A 22,150-nucleotide genomic window follows, 5' to 3' on the forward strand; every position below is an offset into this window, starting at 1 on the left:
GGCTTTTAAACCCAAGTATCTACCTAAAAGACAAGCTTGAATTATGTGAACTAAACTGAAATGTGCAATATGTATTGGCTGAATAAATCTGCTTTCTGGATAAATACTTCTGCTGAAAATTTGATCTGACAAACTTTTTAAATATGTATTTGCAGGAGTGTTCGATAGTCTGATGTTGTCTAGTTGTATAAGCTGTTACAGGAACTAGACGGTGAAGTTCTGAGTATTACATTACTTACTATTTTGCTGCTTTTCAAAAATATCTCTAATCTTTTCAAGATGTGCTAATGTATAGATAACATCTTTAAAACTAATGAAGCAGTTAAGAGCAAAACAAATAAATAACCTTTTGGATGGGAAAGAAAGCTTCTGATTGAAACCAGAGAAGAGCTTCTAGGCATGAACAAAGGTCTGTGAAACTTCTTTGGCTTTTTGACAGACTGAGGCCATAAGGCTGTTAAAAATCTATATTATGTTATATAGGCTTTAAGGGAAGAGTGAGTTAACTTATTCTTCATTCAGGAAAGAGAAAAACGCCATCGGTTTCTGCATGGAACAGGAGGGTTAAAGTTCAGCCTGACCCTTACTATTTAAAGCGCTTGTCATCAAGCAGGGTGGAGGAGTTCCAGAGAAGTGAAGTAACTGGCCTTTAAACAGCGTTTCCTAACACACTGGTACTAGACTGAAGAGACCTCTTAACAGGAAAGGTGCCTACTTCTCAAGGCGTATATTAGGAAGTTTCTATATATTATCTTCTAGTGAGGCAAGCCTTCACTGGAACTCCTGTAAAGCCCATCTAACTCTACAGGAATCCCCTGTAGTTCTGACACTGAGACAGCTATGAAACCTTTTACAGCTGCTCCTATACACTGAGGCAAGTGTTCTGCAGTTTAAAGTCGGATGTAAAAGCACTGCTCTTCCCCTTCATAAAATAGCTGAGTAACAGAGTCATAGTGGTGACAGAGCATGGGTGGAGCAAGCGGTGCCGCTTTGCACAAGAATGCCACTTACTTACCAGTGAAAGCTAGTTGTGGTTGTTAGAAGTTTAATGAAGTTTTATATCTCAAGTCACACATTGGAGAAGAGAAAGTACACTAAGCGGCAGCCTTAAATTGCATTAGAAATGACTCTGTGCTTCAGAGACGACACAAATTACAGCATAAGCCCCCAGCCTTTTGCTGTATTATGCCACTAAGCCTGTAGCTAAGGGAGCCTTAATTTTGAGGTTAAGAAATGCAGAAGGGCAGTTGCTTTGATTTCTACAAAGTCAAAATTGTGTGCGAGAGGAAAGATTTGCACTGAGCTGAGCTAAACTGAGTTCATCTAATTTATGGCAACTAGAAGATAACAGGATTATAGTTCTTCAGATCCCAAACCAAGCAGCAAAGCACAGAACAGAAAGCTTCCAGCAGTTCTCTCAAAAAAATTTATTAACGGGAACACCCTGCTGTAGGTAGAAGTAACATCTTCTAGAGTAGAGTTAACTCCAAAAGTTTTAATGGAGCAAGTGATTCTATTAGTTTCAAAAAGTTCACAGCCAACTAAGTGATGATGTTGCCCACTGCTTAACGTCTGTGGGGCAGTTTGGATATGCTTGCAAAGCATCCATGATTTGATTATTGTCCAAGAGCAGTTTCATTAACAGGTACTCTCTCTGAGCACGTACAGATGGTCTTTCTATAGGCTTTACTAACTCCAATTGTAGTAAGTGTTCAAATGCCTAAAAACAAAAGAACAAAAAGTAATTAGGAAGTGGAAGCAACATCCTCCCCAGCTATACTATTGATTTTGAATAATCTGTGATATGCTACCCCGACAGACGCTAAATGCCAGCTCAATTTTACCTTATTCCATTTCCTTTTGAATAGATTTCAAAGCATATTGACTATGTGAGCTGAATAAAGTATGCTTTTCTTATTAAAAAAAATGGTGTTTGAAATCTGGTGTGTATATATAACTGAGTGGGAATGACTTTGTTCTTTGGGAATACAAGCTGGAACAGTTAAACTAGAAATTATGTCACTCTGGGCACTTGTAATAAATTTAAGCACGACTGAATAATGTTGAATCAGAACTGTTCAGCTTAAAAGCAGCAAAACTATTGACTACTGAGTTGCTGGTCATGGGGGTTAGGTTTATTAATTGAAAACCTAACATCTGCATGACTACCTGTTCAAATACTGTGCTAGAACAAGATTAAATACCATAAGAGCAGCTCGCTAAACAGAGGCTAGGCAAAATTACTTTAACAGAATAGCAGTCCAGTAGCCCAGAAGGCCAACGAGCATTGAGTTTGTAACCAACAGGGTTATTTTTCAATTTGCTGGTTTACAGCCATACTAGACTACACATCGATTCCATATAGCTGTCAGACCTGTCTGAACTTAAATCAAGAAAAACAGGTTTTATAAACTAACCTTAATGCATGAAGATTTGGAGACATCACTTCTAAACAGTAGAATCAGACAAGCAAGCTGAAGACACCTACACATACACACTGCCAGGAATCGCTCTTTTGGAAGAGCGAGGCATTTCGGATACGGTCACTCTCACTGACCCCGAGTATTATTGCTAGTTAAGCCCATTTAAGAAGTCTTTACTCTGTTTCTAAAGCAGCACTTTTCTATACAAGGAATCACTGAGTTCAGAAAGCATCAGGAATTCTCTCCATAAAATGGAGATAGAGTGTTTGGCTACTAAACTCTTACAAGTAGATATTTACCTGACCAGCCCAGTCCTCTTCCTAAACTTCCTACTCCACGCAAGGCAGGTCGTTTGGCAAGTGAGCTGCTTGTGCCAGTGGACAGCTACTATCCAGCAGAGGGCAGCACAGCACTAAGCAAAAGACCCGATTTTACGTCCATTCCAAGAGCAGATTTTTCTGTTCCTCGTGAAGCATCCAGTCCTACTTCTAGGACTATATTTGACTATTTAAATGTATGTGCTAGAAAAAATAAAGTCGTTTGTGAAAAAAAGTTACATTTAGGGTTTACCTTCATGACAACTGGCTTTTCGAAGTTGTACATACAATGGGCCTTTCTTTGCATGAACTTCTGAAATTCTGTATCAACAGGGAAAGAAAGTTACTTCAGGGAAAATAACTGGTCTTGTGCACGTAAAGGTAATGCATTTCTCTCACCATTGTAAACCATCTGGAAGTTAAATGGTTCTCCTTCATAAACATCATTTAAGTGTTTCATAGCTATAATTAGGCAAATTTCCAGGACAGACAAACCTAGAGGGAAAGACAAGAGCTCTGAATATTTCACTTAAGCATATCAGAAATGCAAACAGTTTACATGTACTATTTTTAATCCTCAATTTATGATACGCTGCTGACATCATGGATTTTAGTGTTTTGTATCTTCTGTGATGCAACCAAGTGCCTGAATTCAAGAGGCTAAACAAGAGCAGAATATTAGTTTTCCAGGTATCTGAAGGAAGAATTAAGAAGTGGTCTGCTTCTATCAAAATAGAAGAAATTTAAGTATAAAGAAAATCAGCATTACAGATTGTGTAGCATGACACATCAAAACAATCTACAGCTTATTGTATAGCACGTCATGAAATGAGTTTGAAGAGATTATTTGCTATTCAAAGCTAAAGAAGTGATACAGGAAACTAGCTCCACAACACTAAGGGAGCTTTCCAAGACTCACAGGACTAAACCAAAGCCGGTAAAACCTTGAAGCCGTAAAGAAGCAGTAGGATAAAAATTATCTTCCTGGTCAGCAAAGTAATTCCTTCCACTACTATATTTGGGCTTAGCATCCTTATCAGGGTAAGTCTGTTTCCTCTTACTATCTGTATAGGTTCCAAAATCCCCGACGTGTCCCGACACACCACCAAACAACCCCGAGTCTCACCATGTACAATATTTGCTTTGGAGTCCATTCTGTACTGCTTGCTTGCCTCATGAAGATCTGATGCAGTGATAAGTGGGTGATGCACAGTAACATTACTTAAAGCAAGCATCTAAAAATAAAGTGGAAAACACTAATTTACTAATTACTGGACATACTTCTACTTAGAGATGGAATACAAAATAACACATTTCCCCTGGAGTCACCTACTGGAGTCACTAACAAATAAACCCTATGCATGCAGTAGGATTATACTGAAAACCTTCTAACTAGTAGCTACAACTACATTTTGCCTGCAAGGTTTTCCAGACAAAGTATCTGAAGGCAACTCAGTTTACAGAATATCAGTTAATGTAGGAAGTGATGCAGCAGATTTACTCGAGACATTTGCTAAAACGACCTCACGTAATTGCAATTCAAATCTTTAACAATCTTCAATTACCTGTCACAGAAAACGAGCTTTCAACAGATGCAAATTAATAAATACAGAGAGTTACCTGACCTCCTCTGACACCACTCTTTCAAAGCTACTGATTATTCACAACTTCATATAGTGGAAATATATAAACTACTTTATGTAGTAGAAACATTGCAGTGGATTTTACTTGTTTTAAAGCTTTAGGTCTTTACCTTTGCATTATAAAACAAAACACACACTTGTCTTTACTGGAAAAAACATTTAAATTTAAAATTAAAATACTAAAATATAATTAGCAAGGGTAGCTCCATTTCCCCCCACGCCCAAAATCGTGGGAAGTTGCCCATCAGAAAGCTTCTCCCACCAGTTCAAATGGCAGATTCATACAAATTTTCAGCACTGAGGGAAGATTCATCCTGTGGGGCAATTTATCCGTGCTTCAGCAAACACAAAAGAATTACAGAAGTGCTAAAATCTGTACCTCTGTATTTTTATTAGCAAGATAAATTCAGAGTGAATTAGTAGGCCTCCTCCTAAAGGAAAGAAATTGAGAACGTGGTGAAGATGACATTTCTGAGCCTCAGCCTCTGAGCTTCAAGGTGTGTCACAGCTCAGGGAAGTTCTTCAGATAGCCATCGGCTCTTTTTCTGGCCTTCTTCAGAGAAGCCTCTCGACAGGATTTAGAAACCAGAGAGTCTTAGAGCCACAGAGACGGAATCAGGTGCTGCCAAGCTACAAATAACTTGCCAGCTTGTAACCAACTCAAGTAAACAGAGGTCTATCAAAAAGCGGACTGTGACCATACTCAGTGGTTGAGAATAAAAGCCAAAAGTCTATATCCACTCTGAAAAGGAGACCATGAGCTCAGTGCTGGGAGAAGCTGTAAACATGAAACAGTCCAGCAACAGCCCACTACAGAGCTCAAGATGAAAATCTGAGTATTTGCACCGCACAGTGACAGATAAGCAGGCAGGTATAGTGGGCTTTTCACACTGACAAAAGCACACAGGGATTTAAAGATATTTATTTATATGTTACCTATCTGCTGTAATGAATGTTACTGCATTAGTGTTAACTGTGTTAAAAGACATTAGTGAGGGAGGCAGCAAAAAAAATGCAACCCTCTAGAAAGCCTGACAGTGCATTCAGCTTGCACTCTGCTGCTGCGACGGGAGGAAGCACGCTGCTGGCATTACCTCCTACTTACTGAATACGGAAGAGTCGTCTTTCACTGCTAACAGCGAAGCAGCAGCCTAATTTTTCCTCACACAATGAAAAGGCCTCCTTGCTCTCCCCTAGGAGAACTAGGTTGAAGCTACCAAGAAAAGTTCTTGAAAGCTTCCCTAGGCTCTTGATACCAGATAATGTGGTCATTCTACAGATCAGAAGCAATTTCCACCTCAGTATGTCTAGAAATCAAGTAGCCTCGAGCTTCCAGCACCTCAAGATTAAGATCACATTTCCTGGACTAGCATCATGGTAACAGAAAAATTCAGGATAGCAACTGGGGTAAATGAATTGCTCCATTTATGAAACCATCTCTGGAAAACAAAGTAGTACCTAATAATACAGCTCGTAAGGTGATTTTACTCTGTGCAAGAAGAAATTTGAAATGGTAACAGAAAACAAAAGCATTTCCTTAGTGCGAATACCAAGACCGCAGACATAGGGGTATACTCTTACTGAACAGTATCCAGGACAGACTAGTCAATAAATGCAAGTATCTTAGCAAGAAGAACAGTTTAGGAAAAAAGGGCAGGAAGAGGGGTGATGACAACAAACAACACAGCTGCAAGTGTCAGTTACTCTAAAAGCAGCACAGAGTACTTTTACATGGAAAGTGCATATATCTGCATAGAGTTATTCAAGAACAGGTCAAGAAACAGATGAGGATTGAGCAGGAAAACAAACTAACAACACCAGGAGGAGGAGAAAGCACAAAGCATAGTAAGATGCAAGAATACGGGGGGGGAAAAAAAAGGCACCAAAATTTATTGAACTTTGAAAAAGTAAGACACTGACAGAGAAGCAGCAGTTACAGTGGCAGATTTAATAAAAGAGGAAGAATGATAGAAGCATTTGGCGCCAAAAAAAAGCAGACTTAAATGCAGAAAAAGTAATTTTTAGTGCGAGCAGTTTTCAGGACACAGCAACAACCAAAAGGAATCTCAGAAAGAAAATGTTTTGACATAAAGCAACCTACAGTTTGCTTTATAAATTGAAAGACTAAGCAAAAGTTATTTTAAAGTAGTCCAAAAACCCCACCATTTTTAACTGAAAAATAAACCCTCACAAAGTAAGCGCTATAAAAATCAGTGCAAGTCAAATTCATTAATAAAGACGGACTGAGGAAAACCTAAAGCAATACAAGGAACAATACTGTCAAAAGCCTGATCAGTAAAAAGAAATTTCAAGTACAGCTTTGATAATTGACTTGAAAAATACACGTGATGTTTACACATTATTGTAAATCCAAGAAGATATTATACACACATCTAAATACATACCAACAACAAATGAAGTGAGCGCAGGTCTTTGCTGTAGTGAAAAAGGTTTTGCAGCATGTCTTGCACAGTTTTATCTTCTGAGAGGTGCTTAAAGATAAATAAATAAATAAACGCCTCACACCATTAAGCAACATTTGAATCTTCTCAGCAAAACAGTTCTTATTCACCCGGAAAAAGTATGTTAGCTAACTTCCAGAAAGAACTCAACTTATTGTACAATTACCTTCACGTGTAATCTTAATTTTTTGGTCTTTTTTGTCATCTAACTGTATCTTCAGACTTCAGTTAAGCAAAGATTCCATGTCACAATTGATTTATCCAATATCAAACTCAAATAGTGAAAGGAAATATTGATGTTAGGTAAAAACTTTACATACTTATAAACTGGTCTTATTTTAAAAGTTTACCTAGAAAAGGTATAAAGAGCTTTAAATACCTGAACATTATTATTCCACTTTTGTGCAAAAGACTCATCAAGAAATTCAGCAGGAAGAGAAAGCTGTTCTTTGAATATTTTAATGTACTGTTTAAAATCAAAGGAATTCATCAAATATATCTGTCGATGGGAGAACCTTGATTTTACTCTCTTCTCCAAGAGTTCCAGGATATCCTTTAAAAAAAAAAAAAAAAAACAACCAACACCTCACACACAAGCAGACACACTTACTTCTTAGTTTAGAAAAGACTGCACTAAAAAAGTAAATAGTATAAAAAATAATTATTACATTCTCAGGTTCCAGGTGTTCTAACAAGACGAGACCTTTGCTCATTATTATAGCTGACATGCCTTAAAATGCCTAACAAGTAGCCATCCACCCAACTCATGGGTGCACTACACATACAGGCTCATTAGTTGCTAGGATACTCGGCAAATTCCTCCATAGATTATGTGAATATTTCAGTTATTTGGGTCTGCAGCCGAGATGTTCCAGCCTATCATGGCTCTAGACAAGTTGTCTAGTAGATACGTAGGCTGGCAGCTGTCATTTCTCATGCCTTTTGTCAGGCTGAAAGAATCTAGTTAAAAAAAAAAATCTTAAGAGCCAATACTTATCTTTGAAGATCATCACGCAGAATTAAGCAAGTCTATCATCAAATTGTTGTTGCAGAGAGCAGAGAATAGCTTACTTTTCTCTGAAGAGGCAGCAATACACTGGCATAAGCAGCAAGCTGTGGTACTTGTCCATTTAGAGAAAGGAAGTACTATTCAGAATAATTATACTCTTTGTTTCTAGGATTTTGAGGAGGGTCTTTCTGGTTTGGAGTTCTTTTGTTGTTTTTTCACTTGCAATAAAAAAGTCTTGTTAAGAATACTGAAATCTTTCCCCCAAAAAATACAGCACCAACAGTGCAAATATTAACTCCCCTTTCTATTTAGAAGTCACATGCAACAGGATATCAGTGATAAAATGCCAATTCCAAAGAAACCTGAAAAGCAACAGGTACCCCCACAACCGTGGCACAGTCTCTGAAGACTCTACCTTATTTGGATTCAAAAGCAGTGCACTATAAAACATTCTAAATTATGGATGATGAGAATACCACACTCAGGACAGTAATGAAGCAAAAGAAAAGTCTGTAATTGATTGATCAAAACCAAAGCCCACTATTAACTTCTAGTAATTTGCCCAGCTAAATGTCACTCAAACACAACCAACTCCAGATTTAGGCTCTGATGAAAGATTTTTAATTATTGTTCTTGCCATAACCTGGCTATCTTCACAACCAATCCACTTTATTTGGAAAAAGTGTCATTTTTATCAAGTATCACCTCCCATAGTGTTAGAAAGCAATTATTTCATGGTATACACACAGTCTGTCCACAGTTCCTTACAACACCATTATAAAAACCACAGCAAGTTTAACATGGATCATAAATCCCTTTTGAACACGCTAATATTACAGTGAAAGCGCTCTACTGAAATGTTTGCTTAAAAACATCCCTTAACCTCAGAACAATGATTGGAACACTAAGTTAATTCAAGTCTGTTCTTACCAACTGGTGACCAAGAAACTGAAATGCCCAGGAGCCCCTTCAAGGGCAGAGTGACAGTATACTACAAGACAGCCACACTGACAGATATGGCTCTTCTGTGCTAATACAGGACAACGGTTCTTCATCTCCTTATAAATGTAAAACTTTTTCAGCAGTAAAACTGAAGGCTTTGCAGTTTTTTGGTCATCTAAGTTTGCTCTCAGCACTGAATTAGAATTTTTTAATTCAAGAGTCTGATAAACAGATAATTGAGAAAAATCTCCTAGTAAATTAAGTAAAGTTCCAGGAGTGGGGAAGGGAAAACATTCCAATTAAGACAGAAGTCTCTTAAAAACATTTGAAAACTTTCAACAAGAAAGAGCAATTTCTTACTTGTCTGCATGTAAGTCCAATAACTGTTACTGGAGTCTGGGCTGACTGCGATATATCAAAGAGGTTATACAGCAGCGTCTGATTCTTGTGATGAACAAACAAGTCAAATTCATCCAATATAAACAAGACTGGACAACTGCTGGTTCGATCACCTGAGAGAGCAATTTAAAAGGTTATGATCATTGATGTGGTAACTACATGATCAAATTTTTATCTTTACAGCTTTTACATATTTAGGCTTTAACCAGTTCATATATTTTCTTTTAGCCATTTCGCTAGTACCTTCTTTCACATCACACTGCTACAATACTAAAAAGAAAAATACATAGAAAAACTGATGAGGTTTTGTACTGTTCTGGCAGACATCATTTCTGAGTGCCAAGGAAGACAGACTCCTATGGCCAGTTTTTAAAAATGCTATTTTTAATGGGTACAATCTGGATAAAAGAACCCGTCCTTCATAGCTGACTATCAGATGCAGGTCTTCATGGCATCATTTAAGTTAGATCTGTATCTGATTAGTATTACAAGTCTTTTGCATGGATTTGCAACCACGATACATTCTTGAGCAAGATTTCCTTATACCACTTATACAAGTGGATGAAGAAACTGTAGATGTAAAAATAGATGAAAGAAGCGTGATATGCTAATTTTTCAGTCAACTGACAAATAGAAACACATTATTTCCGAACAGAGGCCGGTAGTGTGTTTACCTTTCCTTAAAGCTTCAAGAAGGAACGCAAGATTTTCAGCAAAACTGCCCTAAATAGACAAGAAGTTTCACAATAAGTTTTCAGGGTTATTCTCAGAATTATATGACTACACGAAGTTCAGGCACGTAATGAAGTCCATTTCCTTATTAAAAAAACAGGCTGTATTCAAAAATTTACAATGCTACTTCATGCTGTATAATCACAAGTTTTCTCTGCCTACTAGAAGAGGTTAACTCCACACTGATCCACTTTTTTCAGCCTGAAACCCCCAACTATCTGCCTCAGACAGGCAGAAATTAGTGATCAGAAGAACTTCTACAATAAGCCAAATACACTGGTAGCTTTATCTTTCCTTTTTCTTCCCCTTTCATAACCGTATGTTCACATTTAAGTCTAATAAATAGCTACTGCAAACCTAATTTTCTGTTTACACATACGCAACTGCCACCTAACAATGTGTTCCCTTGAGAATGCTAAATAAGCAGTTGTTAAATTTGCAACATTATGAGATAGATGGAAGCATCACACATCTTCATGACAGAAAGCAATGAATTGATATGACTATCCTACTTCATTTACCCACTCTAAGTTGTACTACAAAGAGACGGGAAGTAGCTATAATTGAAGACCACAAGCCATATTGTAGAAGACAGAAGAACCAATTTAAAAGTCTTTGAACTAAAGTTGCAGAAGCTTAGAAAGAAAAAAGTTTCTATGGTCAGAAGAAAGGACATTGCTGCAAAACAGTATGTTTCCATGCATGTGTGCAGCAGAAGGGATTAGATGCCTTTAAGAGTTTTAAGTAGGATGCCACAATAACAAAGTTAAGAGGAAAAAAAAAGTAGGGGAAGTTCACGTATCCAAGTCCAGTTTTGTCTGTAGCTTTTTTTGGTAGCGGAACTGTAGAAGTTGAAAGGTTGTCCTAGTTCTCTGATGAAAAGAGAACACATTCAAATGGTTATGCTGAAATACTTGCTATTTCCTTTCCACTACACCTGTATTTGGGAAAATTTTAGCTCAGCACTAGGAAGAGCTTTCCATTCTCTGTATCTAAAATCATTTGGGATAATGCGCAATTATTTTCAGACCTCAAGAAATCAAAACACAGCAAGCATTTCCAAAAGATAATAAAGCTTAATAACTATAACCGACCACTCATCTTGTATTCCACACTGCTTATTTCCCACTTCTCTGGTTTCTCTTACCTAAAGCAGGAAAGTTTTGCTCCTTTAGAAGCTTTCTAAATGCAACTGATGGAAAGAAACCTCATATCTACTGAAATTTCATCTTTCTCCCCCTTTACAGCCTTGCTCTCCCCACCTGGATCCGTATCATGTATGGCTCACAACTATGCACCTATGCCAATCTCATGGAGCAAAGGAGCAGGTGATGCTCAGAATGATCTTCCATCACACCAGAAGATAGCCTCTCAAGGACACCCACTGAATAACAGGCACCAACCAGAGTAGCTCAGAAATCAGCAGATCACTAGCCCAAGTTATTTTGAACTCAAGTGATTGAAATTCAATCTGAAGCACTTAAATTATTCTCTTTACTGTCTTCAGAACTAAGGTAAATAGGTTTCTTCTTTGGGAAAAGGTCTACAGAAGCAAGTATTTTAATAAAAATCCTATGTAAAATGAGAGCTCTAGGAACCCAGTGATCTGCATAGATTTCCTGACAATTTAGACAAGGTTTCAAATATACTAAAGATGCTGGGTTAACTTGCCTACTCTTTGTCTTGAAATATTAAAGCAGATGTTTCTAAAAAGCTCTGGCCAGACAGAAAGAAGTCTCTTTGAAATGCTTAATATTTTTTCATTTAGAGACTTCCCCCTCTTTGTTCTTTTTAACATTAGCTTTAAACTAATGTTTTTTGAAAAAGTATCAGGATGCATTAATACTACTCAACTAGCAAAATGCCATGTTCAGCACTTCTGTAGAACAAGTATTTTTTGACAGGCTTGAAGTGTTTTTGAAACCAGGGTCTTCATAGGTAAATGCTACTACAGCTCTTTACAGCTATCAATTGCTATATATTTTAAAGCAGAAAGCTGTGGGAAAACTGAGCCAAAACATCACAATTTTACTAATAAATGCTCAAAGCCAGTTCAGTCTCAACAAGCTGCAATTCTTTAAAGCTAGTTTTCTAGGCAAATTTTGAGGGAAATAAATAAAAGCTGATACTTACAAAAACTTTATCCCCAACCACATTTTCCAGGTGTAACTGTCTGGTGATCTCCTTCAGGGCCACTTTATCATTAGTCTGCAAAAGCCCTGAAACAAAATGATTTTTTTAATGAAGAACTTGCTCTTCTCCTTTACTCCAACAGGCCACATCTACAGCCAATAGAAACATATCCAGAAGCTTCTCTCAGCTTCCAGCCCTACAAAACTATGGCATTTTTAAAATTAAGACTAGATTGTAACTTTCCATATGTAATAAAAATATTATTTCAAGCAATTCATTCACAACTGAACAAGATTTTTAACATTTTGAAAAAAGCCATCATAAGCACACTTGTTGTCTTTATATAGAGAGAAAGAAAGGAAGTCATTGTTGAGCACAATGAAAAATAAGTGCACATATTAGAGACTTCATTACAATTGCTGAAGAGCAAAACTGTTGTTCAGTATGTGGAATATATAACAACTGAATGTAACATAACATTTGAATAATGCTGTATTACTTGCCATTCAGGTGAACTTCCAAGAGGTTCTCTCTAACTTGTTTTATTTCCATGAGCTCTTTTAAGACATGATTTAATAGCTAGGAAAAAAGAACACACAATTTCTCTATGACAAGATTAATGTATTAACAGTAAGAAGAATCTACAAACTAATATCATCAGAGAGAAAACAATATTTGCAGTTTTGTTAGGGAACTATGTTTTTAAGTATTTTCAAGACAAAAGCACTAAGATGACAACTTCACATTCAGTATCATGACTGTAGCTATAACATTTGTTAATTTTGTGGAACTATTAGGGAAAGAAATATAAAAATGCCTCTAGTATTTTAGACACCAAACTTTTGGGTTAATATCTAGGACTTTTACCTCAATCAAAAAAGCTTTAACAGTTTGAGAGGTGACAGAATTTGTCACTTGAGCTAGTATAATAATCAGCTTCATTGCCAAAGCTTCACTGATGATCATTCACAATAACCTTTTTACCACATAATAGTACTAATGCAGGCATAAATGACTGAAGTGTTTACATAATATTATATTAATATAACACTTAAGTTGATGTGATCACTTCACATGCCACAACTAAGAATGGGTCCCTTTAGAATACAAAACCTATACTTACTATAAGCAAACTAAAACTACCACAGAATTTTCTGTTTCCCAGCAATTTAGGTAACAATATTCTCTAGCATGTTTAAAATAGGATTAAGACTGTTCCCTACATGTAACAGCTATGTAGAAAGGCACTCCTCACAGTCTACTTCCCTTAAAGTTTTGGGATGCCTTTTCAGTCATGTTTACAGAGAAGACCCAATAGTGATAACAGGTTAACTTTTTCAAGAGTTATCAAGCAAAATCTGACTATAATTGCAGAGATGAACTCTTTTGTGGCAAGAACCATAACAAAACTATAAGAGGAGAAAAGCTGTTAAAGGCAGAATCGATAGCGTAGCCATTTCACAGAAAGAATACTAAAAACTGAAACAAATGCAACTTGTTCTGATAAAATGAATTAAAAGATATAGTAGGCACCTCTAGCATGTCATAAAATCTGGTGAAGGCATGCAAAGGATTCCAAAGCCATACAAGCTCCTGCAAGCCCTTGTGAGGTTAGTCAGGTACCAGTTTTCGTAACTGCACGTGAAGTTATTCTATTCTTTACATTTTATAAAATTATTATGTAGCTAATCTTCTGAAGTTTTTGAAGTGATAGAAGACAGATTTCTCCATATTGTTATTCAATAGAATTACCTCACAAGAAACCACTGAAATGCCTTCAAATCACATATTCTTAATACACAATTTGAATATTAACATGATTTGAATATTAACAATATTAACATGATCTCTTTAAAAACAGGCACAGAGAGAAAAATTCAGCTCCAAAAGCTCCAAATATTTCAATGAGGTAATCTACCTCATGTTTAACTTGACCTTGTATAAACTTTTAATACATGTTTATACCATAGTCTTTCCTGATCCTCGGGGTCCGATAATGAGAGCAGAATTACTTTCTCCATGAACTGTAGTTCGTTTCAGTAGTTCTAGCAGATGTCTGTATTGAAAACAGCAGTAGGTTAAACTTCAAACCAGACAGCATTCACTGAAACTATGGAAAATTCAAAGAATCTTCAGAACACAAGAGAATTTAACTTGCTTTCAGAGCCAACACTCATGGCATGCAAAATGTAATACAATAAAGTACAAAAAGGCTGAATGATTAGACTACTTGAAATATTTTAAAATATTAAAACATGCATAATTCAAGAGTATCACTAATTCATGAAGTTTTGCAATTCTCCACCGTGAAAGGACTTAAAAAAAAAAATTAAGACTAAAAAGACTGTTTTCTATGATACCACTTTAGTTTATGGCAAATATGTCAAAGGAAAGCCTCAACACCAATAGGAATTTAGCGTTCTAGTGAAATGTATTCATTTTGACAATCTTGATAAAACTGATTATATGCTAAATCATTTATTCAAAACTTGTCAACCATAACAGCAATACTGAACTTCTTTCAAATATGTATTTTCTACCTGCCTGAAGAAGGGAACTAATAACTCTAAATGACCTTCATAAACGACTTGTCCCCCAATACCACATTCAAAATATTTATAAAAAAAAATACTGACGTTCCCAATTTACACATTTACAAATACATGCATTTAATAAACTTTTAGTTAGAATACATTACATTCACATGTCACAAGTGCTTGTAAGCAGTGATAAAATGATTATGGAACAGCTGTAGCAAATGCATGCATTTTTGCTTACTATTTGAAAGCTAACAACAGCAAAGAGTCCTGATATATCTTGTGAAATAAAAACTAAGAGTTGGGAAGTTCATCATGTCATTTCTCCAGCATAGTTCATCAACACTGGCTTGTTTTGTAACATACCAACATCACAGAAATACACTTTCTCAAAGCTATATTAAACATGTCTACATGAGATCTGCATGTAAGACAGATAAAAGAAATATAGTAAAAAAGTAAGGAAGATATTATTTTCCTTCCTTTAAGGGAAAGGAAACTAATGCTCACACCAAGTGATTTAACTTAAATTAAAAAATTATCCTTACTTTAAATATTAATCAATTTGTTTCAAGTTCTTTAGAGATACGTTGGTTACTTTTAGAATTCTACCTTATAGCTGTAAAGATATTAGTATTAAGACAGTATTATTGCCACTACCCAGTCACGCAGACATTAAGATTTAAAATAAGTCTTGTCTCCCCAACTATTTAACTTTTACATCTGGACTCCGAGAAATAGACTTGTTTTAAACGTGAGTCTCCAAGACTACTTAGAGAAATACAGTGTTGGCATCCAGGGTTTCAAATTTACTTCTAACACATCCAATCAAACAGTGGAAAATCTGAAGTAAAAATAAACATGCACAACAGGATAATTTAACTTTTTGCTTGAACAGCTCATTAAACATAGGCTTAGAATATGCACTGAAGACTATCTTCCAGGCTACAAAAAAACATTTCAGGAATTGCATATTTAAAACAAGGACAAGTAACTTGGTATTTGGAGCTTCACTACATAGCAAGTAATAGTTGTATAAAACCTATTAAAGTTTGAGACGATTTTCAGAAGCATTGCATTTCAAGTCATTTAAGTCTGTGTATAATTTAAAAAACTAGAGGTAGCAGAAAATTCTGTATTTTACTTGATTATTTTTCTATTGAGGTTAAAGTAGAAACTTAAAGTGTATGAATCTGCTTACTCACCTGTACTGGTGTTCAATCCCAAATGGTTTTCCAGTAGCATGATGGTGACAGAATCTTTCACGTAAAATTCTTTGTACCTATTGATATAGAGCAAGATTCAGAAAAAAAATGGTTGGTGCTTCAGACATTAGCATGTAACAATAAAGTAATAACTACAGGTAAAATGACAGAAAAATATGCATGTTTGTGGCACTGAAACCATTCTATAACATGTAAGCTTTAACTGTCACCAACAACATAAGGTCTTGAAAATAAGAATAAAATTGCAGTAAGCACAGTATTTAACAGACACTTAGTAGCAGAAAAGAGAAAATTCAGTGATAGCGATGTATGTCTTTGGTCCCTTCTATTACAGTTTCTTTCCTTCACCCTCAAAGAGATGTTATACTTGCTGCCAAAATTAGGTCAGTAGTTCATCTTATTCAGCATTCTAACTGATTGTGTAATATGGACAAGAAAACATTTACTAGCAAACTTAAATAAGAAAAATAACCCACTTAGTTATTCCAAAAAATCTTCCCTGGATACACCTCTTGCATCAGCCATAACACAAAGTTGCAGCTTACAACCTTCAAACATCAGAACAATGTCAAATCTCTTTTTTTCAACAGTTTTTCCAGTTTCTTTGAAGACTCAGTTCAAACACTTTGTTCCTACAATTTGTAAAGAGGTAGTTGTATGAAACCAAGCTAATATATTCTTACAAAGGATAGAATGAAGTGGTATGAAGCAACTTAAATATTTTTTTTCCTCAAGTCCTTCAACTTGCATATTGAATACAGTATTTTAACTATGAGTTTGGATAGATTTGTTGGAATATCATTAGATATATTTCTGCATTGATTTCTGTTTTTCATTTTAAGAAGAACCATTACTTAAAACTGTATCTTCAATACATTCCAAAATGGCAAACCTTTAGCATCATAGCATACCTTTCCTACCATTTAACCAACAGCACACAGACTGGAGAATCCCGATTTTTAATAATTTACAGGACTAGGCTGCTACTAATCCTTGCCCCTCATATAAGCTATACCTGAATACTCCATCCTTTTGTAATGATTGGTGTCCAATTTAAATGCTTGGTGTCACAGCAAAGAATTGCAGAGATTAAATTGCAAACTGTTAATGAAATAATCTTCCTTTTAAAATCACATTTTAACATCTGGCCTTTCAGTCTAACTCTTTCCTATATCATCATCAACACATATCTATGACGTTACTTTTTCATCCCCATAATCTGAGTTGCCTTAATCTTCCCCTTCATATGTTTTTTCTCTACATTCCTCAGTTGCACCTCGACTGCATCCTTTTTCATTTCTGCTGAAATCATGAAAAAAAAAAGTGCTGTGCTATCCAGGTAAGCCTATACGGAGGCAGTAATGTACACCAGATGTTTGCATTTTAATGCTGTATAGAGAATAGCGTTTCAACTACAACTGAGCAGCCAACATTTTAAAAAGCTGAAGTAATTATTTCAAGAATGGCTTTGTCAATATTAGGTTTGGTCAGTTATCTTACCATCTATTTAGATCTTGAGGTCTTTCTGAAGCTTCCCAAGTTTCTCTGATCCTAAGTAGTAGTTATTTCTTTATGTCATTTTTAGCTGATTAACATTCACCAGTCACTATCATGGGGTTCATCACTAGCAGGTTTTTAGTATCCTGAAAATATGTTATTTCTAATGTTTTAGCTAATTTCTAATTCATCATGGAATTACCACCACAAGCTCTAGGTGTTTGGTTTAAAAATAAACCCACATAACCTCCATCTTTGTCAAGTATTCTTCAGTAAGTCTAAATAATGGATAGAAGAAGATTAAAAATCTATTTTGGTAACAATTCCACTATGAAAGGAATTTTTTTTTTTAATACACCAGCTGTGCTTGTCTACCTGATTTTTCATAGTCCCTTTCTCTTCTACTAAAGTCCTATTGATTTAATTTCCAGATTAACTCTGTTAAAAAAAAAAAAGTTTGAACAGTCACCATTGCCCATTCACAAGCAAAAAGACTTTCCAACTCTAAAAGCATTCTAGAGATAGACAAAGGAAAGATTAAAACATAAGAGAATCACTGCAGCACACCAGAGGTAATACACCACAACACACATCACAGCTTCTAGGTGGCCGATTTGAGAAATCTGACAAACAAACTTTACAAAGCTGAAACCTGATTAGGCAGCTACTGTCCTACCTAACCTGGGTTATTCCTTTTAAAAAGCAAAAGTTATCTGGGTTCTGATTCACACTACAAACTGGAAAATAAAGGATCTGATCAGACAGTGATAGATTAGTCCAAGTCTGAGAAAAGGCTAAGATGTACTACATACTCAAACTTCTTCCACCCCTTGCATTAGTAAGAAAAAAAACCCTCTTTGTGTACAAGTTATAATCTATTGCCACACGTGGCTGCCAAAGTATAAGACTGTCCTTTAGCATTTTTAAGACACTCCAAAAACTAGATCATTACTGAAACAGTTAAAACGAGCAAACACCAGGTGAGAAGCTGAAATTAATACAGAACATAGATGCAAAAACCACTTCTCTCTAGAAATTTTATCAAGTATCTATACGCGCCTTTTTACTGGTCTCTTGAAAACACACAGAATTATAAGGATGACAGAGGATGGAAAAGGTTCATAACTCAAGCCAAAGCCAGCCAATGAAGATGTTACTAACCTGTGAAATGCATTCTCCATTTGCACTGCTGCTCTCCTTTGACTTACGTTTACTCATTGCAGAAATTTTTACCTTAAATAAGAAGGACAACATAAAACAGTTGCACTAAATTACTTTGGTTTCCATGTTAGTCAGAAACTGTACTTGAAATTTTAGTAGACTAAATTTAGCATTGTAAACACAGGACAACTGCTAATTTGTAAGAACTTAAGTTTTAATGACTTTTTTTCTTGACTGAAAAAGATATATTAGTTTATCTTATTACTTGTGAAACAAAACCACTGAATGAATTTTTACATCATTTCTGAGGAGACAAAATCCTTATCTATGCACAACTTCTGAACTCCATTTGTTTTGTTAATATATTGGCAATGCAATGCAAACAAAAAGTGCCTAATGTAACTGATATCGGAGTAACAAGACTTCCAGGTTTCTCTAGACAGCTCTTACTTAAGATAAAGGCAATAATGTGTCTGTGAATGACGTGCCAAAGTCTACTAAGACAGCACAGTTATACACAAAGTGAATTTGCACAGAACCAGCCCAAGAGCTTATACAACTGCACTTCATTCTACAGTGTGTTCCAACTCTTTGGATGGGAACCGACTTTAGATGGATTATTTCAAACAATCAAATCAATGCTCTTCAGTAAGTTGTATTTACAAGTCACATATGTTCACCTTCTCCGCTTACTAACTACAAAATCTATTGTGGTCATTTTGATAAAGTTTAGAATAGTTTAAGAAAATGCATTTACAGCCTAGCTGAAACATGCTATAAGCACATGGCACCATGTTAAGCCATGATAACTAATTTCTTTACAGTAACAATTGGCTGTCCATATTTACATTGGTACAGCTTATGTTCATATAGGGCAGTTGTACTAATATAATTATCTTGGGGAGAGTGGAAGAAAGGAATAACCACAGTGTCTCCAGAAATACAGAAAGTTTTATATATGTGTGCATGTGTGTGTGTGTGTACATATATGTCTGTCTGTATGTATGTATATCTCCATACAGGCTATTTTGAAGCCTTCTGCAGTCCTTCAACCCAGTGTCTTTTCTCCTGGCTAAGAATCTTGGCCGAAACACCACACGTGGTAAATTCTCAAGTCTAAATTGATCATTTCAGCGAGCAAGAGCTATGCAGAAATTTTAGAGCGATTAAATGGATCATATTTGACTTACTGAGGTTGTAGGTAATTTAATTGTTATGTTTTCTTATGTTTCTCCTAGTCATTGTTAAACTCAAATGTATGGGGTCTGGGGGGTGAAGTTTAATGAGTAAATATTCATAACCAGTGTCAGTCTGAAAAAACCAATACCCCTTCTTTGTGCCAACAGAAAGCACTTGTGCCTTGATGCAGTGAAATCAGGGAACTGATCCAACTCAGAAGTTCCTCAGTAAGTGAACAGGAGAAATGAAGGAAGCCCTGTTTAAGCAGTATTTCTTGTAAACATCTATCATCGCCCTATAGTTAAAGATGTACTTACTTCTGCCTCACTGCTCTAAAAAGGATGTGTGATCTTTTCCCCTGCCTCTACCAATAAAAGCTTAAACAATACTAGAGGTAAGTCATGATTTTCATAAGTGACATATAAAATACTCAGAACAAAAACAAAAAAAACAAACAAGAAAGTTGCTTGGTACTTTTTTGTGACCATGTCAATACATTTGAGTAAACTTATGTGTCTTTAGCTAAACTCTCCAAAATATGACCTAACATAACCTGAAACACTTGAGCTCCCTAAAAAACATGCTGAAATATCACAGGACCATGAAGAACCTCAGCAGAAAAGGCTTAATATATGAAATAGAGCATGAGCTCCAGAACTTTAGTAAGTGATAGTCAAAAAATTCCTGGTAGTCAGCAAAGTAATACACTTTTTCTACAAAATATCACCAAGTATCTTAAACATGCTCATTCCCTCAAGCCATGCTTCTTTTGTCTACAATGATGATACCCAAGCAAAAACAAATTGTGGTTCAAATATAAGGAAAATTGTTAATGCCAATTGGAATAATATGACGATCCTTCAACTGCACCACAAAGATAACAAACTAGAATCATCACTACAGAAGGGTAGAGCATAAAAAATTTGTTTGCCAGAAGGCTTAGTGATGAATAGCTCAAATCCCTCTGTTATCTCAAGTCATCTTTGGTCTTAGTGAAAGAAGGAGAAAAAAAAAAGAATTAATCCTTTAAATGTAGGACTGATTCAGGAGAGATGGCAGCACAACCTGAAAATGCCCATGAGGTTACAAACCAGTCACCTGTTCAGCGCACAGATAACCAATCCACTTGTAAAAAAACATCCAAAAGGTTGTCATTCACTGCATGGCATTTTAAGGTATAACATCACTGATACCCGTTTTCATAAAGATTACTAGTTATTAAAAGGTTTTTCCCAAGAAGTCAAGAAACCCTTGCAAAAGTGCCAGTGATGGCACTCAGTGGGGTGACAAGTCAGAGGATCTTGAGAGAAATAGGAGCGACCCTTAGACTATGTTCACTTGTGACTACTACTCTGCAAAGCAGCAAAGTTTTCTCATTTCTTTTACAATCTTCAGTAGGGAAACAGAAATGCAGTCTTGGATATCAGACCTGAAAAGTTCCAACTCCAATTTTATTAATCTTTAAGACTCCTGCTCTGCAACAATTTAAGCTTAACACTATCATAGTCATTTCACCCTGCAACCCATTTTGCATTTATTGTAGCACTACCTAAACAGCCGTGTTCAGTGACCTCCTACAGCAGCTACACCTGCAAAGGGCCAGAGCAGATGTTAAATAAATAAATAAATAAATAAGTAGTCATTGTGGGGGCAGACATGCAGGAGCGCGAGGGCTGCAAACAAAAGGCTGGAAAAGCAGAACCGTAGCAATTAGATTATTCAAACCGACGTGCAAGAGCAACAAGATTAACGGAAGAAGAACATTCCTGTTCACATTTTTCCCCCCCACCACGGTTCAGAAAGTTATACGGAAAGACCAGTTACCAAGCGACGCCCACGTTTTACAGAAACAGGCGAGATTTCAACTGAAAAATAGCCACGACCCCTGTACGCTGCCTGGGAGCCCGCTGGAGGAGGCTCAGCGCCACCCTCTCCGCCGCCCCCGACGGAAAAGCAGCGGCGGCGCGGACCGGCCGCCAAATCCCGGGCGGAGCGGGGCAGCTCGGCAACAGCAGCCGTCACCTACCGGGCCCCGCAGCCCCGGCGCTCACCGGCAAAGCCCGCGGCGAGCGCGGCGCTCACACAGCTGCGGCCCGCCGCGCTCCGGAACCGCCTCGCCGCTGCAAGCGGCAACAACCGGCTCCCGGCTCCCGCCTCCCCGGAGGGCCCGGGCGAAGGGGGGAGCCAGCCCCTTCCGACCGCGCAGGACCCGCCGCCGCCCCCGGGGCCTCCCCGCGCCGCCCTCACCTCAGGCGGCACCAACGGCCGCACCAACGGTCGCGGCAACGGCGGCCCCCACGCCGCGCGCTCCCAGCAGCCTCCGCGCACGCCGCCCGCCCCCTCACGTGACCGCGCGCCTCCAGCCTCTTCTCCCCCCTCCCCCCTAGCTCACTTCCGCCCCGGCCCGCCCGGCACTTCCTTCCCCCTTCGGCCGGGTCTCCTTCCGGGTGCGCGCGCCGCGCGCGCTGCCCTGTGGGAAGGCACGTCCCG

At 37.2% G+C, this 22,150-nt stretch overlaps 1 protein-coding gene across 11 annotated transcripts; it reads right to left on the reverse strand.

Moving 5' to 3' along the window:
- Nucleotides 1-1,412: 1,412 nt before the first annotated feature.
- On the reverse strand, nucleotides 1,413-22,007 carry ORC4 (origin recognition complex subunit 4). Of its 11 annotated transcripts, none has more exons than XM_026088980.1 (15): nucleotides 21,908-21,949; nucleotides 21,210-21,249; nucleotides 18,482-18,553; nucleotides 15,803-15,879; nucleotides 14,026-14,116; nucleotides 12,564-12,639; nucleotides 12,061-12,146; nucleotides 9,870-9,918; nucleotides 9,157-9,308; nucleotides 7,225-7,398; nucleotides 6,789-6,875; nucleotides 3,867-3,975; nucleotides 3,140-3,235; nucleotides 2,994-3,061; nucleotides 1,413-1,720 (listed from the first exon to the last, which is right to left on the reverse strand). In XM_026088980.1, exons 3-15 carry the CDS (start codon nucleotides 18,536-18,538, stop codon nucleotides 1,532-1,534), a joined length of 1,311 nt encoding a protein of 436 aa, XP_025944765.1. In that variant the 5' UTR covers nucleotides 18,539-18,553; nucleotides 21,210-21,249; nucleotides 21,908-21,949; the 3' UTR covers nucleotides 1,413-1,531. The 11 variants fall into 11 exon arrangements, 8 of the variants coding, with proteins under 8 accessions (XP_025944765.1, XP_025944771.1, XP_025944766.1 ...); XR_003257305.1 differs by lacking the exon at nucleotides 21,210-21,249 and adding an exon at nucleotides 2,723-2,944 and having other exon boundaries at nucleotides 1,632-1,720; nucleotides 3,029-3,061; nucleotides 21,908-21,990; XM_026088986.1 differs by lacking the exon at nucleotides 21,210-21,249 and having other exon boundaries at nucleotides 21,908-22,007.
- Nucleotides 22,008-22,150: the final 143 nt, after the last annotated feature.

The sequence above is a fragment of the Apteryx rowi genome, unplaced genomic scaffold (assembly GCF_003343035.1).
Source record: "Apteryx rowi isolate R43461 unplaced genomic scaffold, aptRow1 scaffold_8, whole genome shotgun sequence".
Classification (NCBI taxonomy): domain Eukaryota; kingdom Metazoa; phylum Chordata; class Aves; order Apterygiformes; family Apterygidae; genus Apteryx; species Apteryx rowi.

Coding starts and splice junctions, on each gene's coding strand:
- ORC4 (XM_026088986.1), bottom strand. CDS start 18,538: ATGAGTAAACGTAAGTCAAAGGAGAGCAGCAGTGCAAATGGAGAATGC. Junction 9,309..9,869: donor TCTTGAAGCTTTAAGGAAAG/GTAAACACACTA, acceptor TTGCTCTCTCAG/GTGATCGAACCAGCAGTTGT. Junction 3,976..6,788: donor GCTCACTTCATTTGTTGTTG/GTATGTATTTAG, acceptor CTTTATTTTTAG/ATGCTTGCTTTAAGTAATGT.